This window comes from Pararge aegeria, chromosome 4 (genome assembly GCF_905163445.1).
Source record: "Pararge aegeria chromosome 4, ilParAegt1.1, whole genome shotgun sequence".
Classification (NCBI taxonomy): Eukaryota; Metazoa; Arthropoda; class Insecta; order Lepidoptera; family Nymphalidae; genus Pararge; species Pararge aegeria.
Window position 1 is genome coordinate 17,158,060 of NC_053183.1, and position 7,795 is coordinate 17,165,854.

General features: G+C 38.1%; 2 protein-coding genes across 2 annotated transcripts; both read right to left on the reverse strand.

The window, feature by feature from the left end:
• Nucleotides 1-425: 425 nt before the first annotated feature.
• On the reverse strand, nucleotides 426-4,775 carry LOC120637559. Its single transcript, XM_039909396.1, has 4 exons — nucleotides 4,580-4,775; nucleotides 3,634-4,142; nucleotides 3,233-3,454; nucleotides 426-1,427 (listed from the first exon to the last, which is right to left on the reverse strand). The coding sequence occupies exons 1-4, from the start codon at nucleotides 4,773-4,775 to the stop codon at nucleotides 426-428; spliced, it is 1,929 nt and encodes a 642-aa protein (XP_039765330.1).
• Nucleotides 4,776-5,517: 742 nt separating this feature from the next.
• LOC120637560 lies at nucleotides 5,518-5,787 on the reverse strand. The gene has a single exon (XM_039909397.1). The coding sequence runs from the start codon at nucleotides 5,785-5,787 to the stop codon at nucleotides 5,518-5,520; it is 270 nt and encodes an 89-aa protein (XP_039765331.1).
• Nucleotides 5,788-7,795: the final 2,008 nt, after the last annotated feature.

Below are 7,795 nucleotides of genomic sequence, written 5' to 3' on the forward strand. Positions count from 1 at the left end.
TTTTTTTTTTTTTTTATTATACCCACAAAATGGACTACCTCCTTTACTCGCCTCATAGCCGCTGCTCCACCGCTTCTCATTTAGTTTAGATAAATGCGACGTTTCCACAACATTCTGGGCTAATAGGGAGGGCGGGTGTTACTAATTCTTCGGACGTAGCACTTCATATAATTATGATAGAACTTCACGTACAGGTAAGTTCGTTTAATCATTAATTATATTCGTGCTACGTCCTCGAATTAGTAACGTACAAATATTATTTAACACATGTAGATGTTGAGAGTCGTGGAGGAAACGGAGCAATAAAATAAGAATGATGAAAGAAACAAATTTTTCATTTATTATTATTAACAAGAAAGTATTAGGAACTCGTACAAGAGTAATCATTAAAAATTTTAACATGTTAAAAATGTGACTAATTTTAATTAAAGTGAACATAGTGTTCTTGCTAAGGCCGAGTTATCATCATTATTAACTATCGGCCTGTTGTAAAACTTTGCAAAGGTAGTGGAACTGCCGCTCCATCCAGCTGTCTGTCTTATAATATCTAAATTGACGCCAAGCTTAAACGCCATGGATGTTGAGGCGTGTCGGGTACTGTGGGACGAAAACACAGAGACGTCAATTCCACTATCTTTCAAGGTGGCCTTAATCCATCGGCTGAGCGTTTGTGGTGAAACACAATTGTGAGGTTTCCGTACGCTTATAAATAGTTTGTCAGAATTTCGTAAGTTTTTGGTTCTGTCCATGTATACAATAAGCGTCTCTGCAGGGCATATTTCTGAGCGTTCCTTGAAGAAAGGCAAGTACAAGATAGGTTGTCTTGTACCCGCTCTGGACGTTTTAATCAAATCGGTAATTCTTATCATTATTTGATCATTAGAAATAATTACTTGATCAGTTTTAATTTTAGACAGCGTTTGCACCCTGTGTGCTGTAACTAGAGCGAGCAAAGTTGTGCATTTCTTTGAAAGCTGTTCTAGTGTCAGACTGTCATTAGGAGCCAAAGAGCCTAAGTGATTTAAAACTATGTTTGTATCCCACGTGGTATTATACCTAGGTAATGGTGGTCTTAGCTTGTAAACCCCTTTACAAAATCTTGTGATTCTATCATCATCCGACATATTTCCAACAATTAAGGAGAGAGCGGCTCTGTAGCTGTTTATAGTTCTATATTGACCACCATTATTAAATATCTGTGTGAGGAACTCTATAACGATTGGAATTGATGGTTCGTAAATGTTTACTGAATTTTCCGTACAAAAGTCATACCAACGTTTGAGGTAAACATTATATTGCTTAAGAGTGTTACTTGACCACGAAGCCATCATAATTTCTACGGCTGAGACTGGCACGCATCGCTGTAGCAATGCAGTCCGGATAAGACCCCGGCAACCAGGGTAATGTTGGTTCGGATGTTGCCATTGCTGGAACAAGGTATTACAACATCGTTAGAATTTAACTTGACTAAGTCTGATTTTAGCAAACGCATGAATAAAGGGTACCATGGTTGAGTGGGCCAATAAGGTACCACCATTATTCCTTCAGCTTTATCTACTACGATTTTTCGTAACGCTTTAAGTATAACAGCGCAAGGTGGAAAGGCGTAAAATAAATATTGGGACCAGTTTAATGTGAAAGCGTCAATTGCGAAGGCATCAGGGTCACTATACCACGAGACAAACTTATCACATTTACTATTTATTCGGGAAGCAAATAAATCAATTTGTGGGGCTGGAAATTTTGCCCTCAATTTTTGATAGCCCAAGTTCGTTAACTCCCATTCAACGTCAGGGTGTGTTTGACGAGATTCCCTATCAGCAATAATATTATCCTTCGATTTAATATATGAGGCTACTATAATTATCTTCTGAGATTCACACCACTGCCATATGTCCTTTGTGACCTTGTTCAAGTGAGGGTATTTAACGCGGCCCATGCGGTTAATATAGCTCACTGCAGTAGTGTTGTCAATCCTAAGTAATATTTGACAGTAGTAAAAACCTTTTGCAAATATTTTTAGTGCAAAATACGCAGCTAAAAGTTCAAGAAGATTTATATGTAGTAGACTCTCACTAAAAGACCAGCGACCACTAGCGGTTTGACCATTACATGCTGCTCCCCACCCCGTTTTTGAGGCGTCAGAAAATATCTCTAATACATAATTGTCATTCATGATTCTATGATCCGAATGGTCAATAGCATTCACCCACCAATTTAAATCTGGTAGTAAATATTGTGGCACAGTCATGAATGCTTCGTAATTATCACCGGAACGCTGTAAGTTAAGAAACTTACAGCGTTCTAATTGTTTTGTATATAACCACCCGTATTCTATTGCAGGACATGCTGAGACCAGCAACCCTAATAGCTTGGCCAATTTTCTAATTTTGCAGCATTTTAAGTTTATGATGGTTTGGAGTTCTGACTTTATACGAATTCGTTTTTGTGCTGGTAAGCTTAATCGCCATTTATTGGTATCTATATTAAAACCTAAATAATTACAAGACTTTGAAGGTATCCTGTTGCTCTTTTCCCCGTTTATAATGAAGCCCAATGCCAAAAGTAACTTTTGAGTGGCCTCAATATTTTGCATACAGTCCTGGTAAGTATAGCCAACTAAGCATAGATCATCTAAGTATATAGATGATATAAACCCACATGAGCGTAATAGCTTTACAACCGGCTTCATCAGTTTTGTGAACATAAATGGCGCCGTACAAATTCCGAATGGTAGGACATTAAATTCGTACATTTTGTCACTAATTATAAAACGGAGATATCTACGTGAGTTCGGATGAATTTTAATGAACAAATATGCATCCTTTAAATCTATGCTTGCTATATAGCAATCTTTGGATATAAGTTTAAGGACCGTACGAATATCCTCTAATTTGAAGTGTTGTGTATTAATATATTTATTGAGAGGTTTTAAATTTAAGATAAATCTCATTTTTCCATTTGGTTTCGGTACCAAGAACACACGTGATACAAATTGCCCAGGACATGGTTCACATTCAGAAATTGCTCCGATTGTTAATAGATTTTGAAGAGTATCTATCACATTACGTTTCTCAGCATCCGTAAATATATTTGGCTTGGGCAAGCAAGTTTGATGAACTGGTCTATCAAATTTTATTTGATAACCCTTTATCCAGGACAAGACGGTACGGTCGCAGGTTATCAAAGACCATTGCTTATAATAATGGGCCAGGCGCCCAGCATAACGTACCGGGTCTATTGGCGGCGAGTCTGCTTGGGTCGCTGCGTGTAGCCTTGCGACGAGTTCCCGCGAGGCGGCACGTTCAGCTGGGCAGGCGGATGGTGACGCGGCGGCGGGCCCGTCGGCTGCCTGCGAGTCGCGGCCCTCGCCTTCCAGTTTAAATTCTTGCCAGATGTATTTGCCGATGTGGAAGCTTTTGGTTACTTGGGAATTTCGGGCTTTAAGTCCGAGCTAGATTTCGAAACAGCCTTCGCTGTTTTAATGGTCTCCGGCAAGTTGCTTCCGAACAAGAATTTGTCAATCTTAGTAGCCGACAACTGGTCCTTTAATTCCCTCTTGACCGAATACAGTGCAAAGCTGCGCCGTGCTTCCGACTCGGAATGTTGGATGTCGCATAAGATTCGACTAACTTCCATCAGATCTCTGATCAAATCGTTGTTTTTCTCGGTGGCACATAGCTGATCCGATATTATTTTTCCGAGTGATGAAATGCCGGCTGCTATTTGCTTCTGACGTGCTTCAATAGCCTTGTCCCTTTTGACGACCTGTTCAGAGACTGTGGCCTTAATCTCGGCATTAAGTTGTGGTGCAGCTATATTTGTACAGTTCCCCGGAACTAAGAATTTCTTCAAAAGTTCCTTACGGACATCTTTGTTTAAACCCACTGTTGCCACGTGGGTAAATCTTGTTGCCACATCCTTATTAATATCGGGCCCATATTCGATAGCTACTGATGGGTCTGCACCCAATATATCCAGGATTTCGGCATTAGCAGCACCTTCATCATGAACGCTCGATGCGATCGGATCACCCGATACGTTATCGGATACAACGTTTTGCTCATTATTTTCCACTGGTGTCGGTTGTTCGAGAGGAATTGTATCATTGTGATCCATAGGGATCGAGGTGGCTTCTTCACCTAAAACAAGGTATGGAAGATAAGCCCAAATTATTGTGGGATACAAATGCGGCAAGATAGTCCTAACGACTACTCTGATGCAATTTGTAAAAACAAAGCTTTATCACAGCCGTTAATATTCAAATGCGGCGATATAGTCCTACAGACTACTCTGATGCAATTTGTAAAAACAAAGCTTTATCACAGCCGTTAACATTCAAATGCGGCGATATAGTCCTAAAGACTAATCTGATGCATTTTTTAAAATTTATGCAATTTACGGCTAGTAATTTAAATGCGGCGATATAGTCCCTGAGACTATTCTGATGCATTTTTAGTTAGACCGTAGCATAGCATGTAAGGGTAGAACGAATGTTTTGAAATAACCCCGCAGAGAATTTTGATACATTTTCAAGTTTTTTCTTTATCGTTATAATTGCAGGTAATTAGGTACTTACCAATAGCAATAATTCCCTGAGAAGTGGCTGACCTCGATGAATTTGACAAAGATTCCGAGGATTGGCTTGATGACGATGTAGAACTTAACGTGAAGGAGTCACGTTTTTCTTGTCGTGAACGTTTCACTTCCTTTTCTAGTTTTCTTAATTTCTTCACTATAAATTCCAAACTACTTTCGTTTGCACGTTTCGACATAGTTACTTATATACTTAACACGTGCGAAATACTGAATAACTGAAGTGGTTGAGCACTAAAATGCGAAATGAGAAGCGGTGGAGCAGCGGCTATGAGGCGAGTAAAGGAGGTAGTCCATTTTGTGGGTATAATAAAAAAAAAAAAAAAAAAACTCTAAACTACAGTGCTGAAGTGGTGACACCTATGCGGTACTACATGTGTTAAATAATATTTGTACGTTACTAATTCGAGGACGTAGCACGAATATAATTTAAACATCCAGAAGATCGCTCCGTGGCACTCCTGCCGCGCCCCCCCGACCAAGGTGCTTACCTGCACGCCTTACACCCGAACTGACCGTGGTGGCTTTTCAGGCTCCATAGTCAGTGCGTAGGCCAGAATGAAACCCCTTCAGCCCAATAAATGGGCAATCCAGTGACCATGCCGCGTATTTGCGGCACGTGGCCAGTATATCATCCGCAGAGGGCTCCCTCTGCCCTGAACGGATTTTCCCCTGCGTCCTTGCGGACTCATGACTACTATGCAAGAAGTCCCAAACACGTCCTTTACGGTACGTACAATTAAGTCAAACTCAAAAGTTTGAGCTTTAAAGGCGGATGTTCTCACGATTTTGCCGAATTTAAATATATTTTATTTGCCCGTTGAACTAAAATATTTTTCAGGGCCTGAATTATTTGCTTATAAAACAAATTCAATAACAATTAAAACAGTTTATTCAATGAACAACAATAAATGGAAAATATTACTTTCTATATTTCGTGTACACGGGATTTTTAAGTCTTTTTGTCCTAGGGTCATCTGGTCGCATTATCATGTACAATTTTTTGTATTCTGGATTATTACCATCATTTTTAATAATATTATAAAGACCTATAGTACCCATTAGGAGTCCAGCTAGTCCATGGGCTGACGCACCCATAATTTCAGGTATTTCCCAACATGCCTGCTTGAAGTAACCCACTATAGTCTTAGGAAACTTAACTATATGACTAACATATTTAATTTCTGCCATTTGTAATAAGAACTAATAGTTTTTATTTGAGCTAAATTTGAGCCACAAAATGACGTCTACTCTCATAATGTTCCGGAACTAATATATTTATGGCCAGATGTTTTTGGCTCATATTTTATGGGCTTTACACGTGGCATTTATTTATAATTTAATATAAAACATCAAAGAGATCTTTAATGGGAAGGAGAATAAAACATTGATTTAATATGTTACTAAAATATACTATAATAATTATATATACACAAATAACAACGGTTACAACGATGAAATCTTAGTTTAAACCACTGACTTCTAGTATTGTACTAGTATAATACCAGTGTATAATACAGTCAGTGGTTGTAGACTCGTGAAGTGTTTTCAAGAAATACTTTTACTTGTAACATATGATATATGATACTTATAATAAAAAAACACGTTCAATCAAGTAAGGTTTATATTATCGTTAAAACTTACAATGAAATAAATAAGTGCGGTTCGAACTTCACATAGGTACTAATGTGATATGCCGAACCATCTGTGGGCTGCGGCCGAGCCAAAGCAAACCCCACGCAGATTCAATCGTGCACAATACCAAAATTGCAACGCTATGTATGACGCAAACACTGTGTTACTAAAAGACTACTAGGTATACAGTTTCCATATTTGTTTAAATTCAATTATTTAAAGCGAAGTATGTAATGACGTATTATCCTTTGGTATTCCATCATCATCAATAACAGCATCATCATCAGCATCAATGGACTAACGGCCTCGCGAACGCGATGGGAAGGTACGATCATAATCATTCGGAGATGAAGATGCTGTGCTAGGCTTTGGTATTTCACTTCAATTCAATTCTTCTATCTATGGAAGGAGTGTCAGTGTCAAATTCAAATGTCAACTGCGACATTATTATTTGACATTAAAAAAAAAAACTGAGACGGCATTGAGAAAATTACAAGTTTATACAAAATCGAAATCATATTTTGCAATTCGTGGGCTAAATATTAGTCAGCAATGGCTGCTAATGCAACAAGGCGAACTTTCGGACAATTACTCCAACAAGGATGGACTGAGATTCCTGAAATTATGGCCTCTTCTGGTTTGGCAATCACAGGATTGGTTCTTGGAACCTACGCATGTTACGAATACGTGAAAAATGATGGAGATAATAGAAGGTACAAGAAAGTGTATGTTATAATGAGACCCGATGACCCCAGAGTGTCGAAAATCAAAAGAGAATAGAACAGTAGGAGTTTGTAAATTATTAGGTGCAATTATGTAATAAATCAGTGTTATAATTCGTTTGTTGTTTTTTACCCTGTGAACTGTTAAAAGTAGATTTTTCTCTGCCCGAAAGGAATGTTGGCCAACTATACCTTGGGGGGTACCTCAGTTAAGTCCTATCCTCCAGGTTTAAACGTGCACTGCATCATTTGTATTTTTTATTTTCTTTTTTTACTGTGCTGGTTTTACCACCTCTTTGTAATTCTTATATTGCACTGCTAAGATATAAGTACTTTTCTACTTTAATTGGTGCCCACTTAGTGATTACAAAAAAAAAAAAACTGGGCTAGGTTGTGGGCTCTTCTTACACCAGCTTTTTTAGAACTCTCCTAGCTTTAGTTTTAAGTTAACAAATGCAGTTATCACCATCACTAACATTAGTGTAACATGTTAAATGTATGAACGCTTCATAAGTGCCTGTAATAAGGTCTACATGAATAAAACACTTTTGAATTTGAACACAGGTGTCCCACCCACCACGCTGGCCCAATGTGGCTTGGTGGACTCGAGGGGTAACTCTTAAGGATAAATTCTTTAGACAAAATGTAATATACATGTGGCAGATCCAAATTATTAAATTTTTTTGAGTTTTAAATGAGTCTAATGAGTTCCTATTATGGACACACATATTAAGTTGATGCTGATAACTACAACTAGTTTATTTATAGTGGATTATTTTAGTTTAGAATATAGTGAATAAGATAATTGTTATTGTTGTAGCTATGGATTTTTATCTAAATTA

Excerpts from the sequence above, each read along its gene's own strand:
- LOC120637559 (XM_039909396.1), bottom strand. The coding sequence starts at position 4,775 with ATGTCGAAACGTGCAAACGAAAGTAGTTTGGAATTTATAGTGAAGAAA. Across the intron at positions 4,143-4,579 it reads TCAGGGAATTATTGCTATTG|GTGAAGAAGCCACCTCGATC; the intron begins GTAAGTACCTAA and ends ACCTTGTTTTAG. Across the intron at positions 3,455-3,633 it reads TGATCAGAGATCTGATGGAA|CTCGGACTTAAAGCCCGAAA; the intron begins GTTAGTCGAATC and ends TTCGAAATCTAG.
- LOC120637560 (XM_039909397.1), bottom strand. The coding sequence starts at position 5,787 with ATGGCAGAAATTAAATATGTTAGTCATATAGTTAAGTTTCCTAAGACT.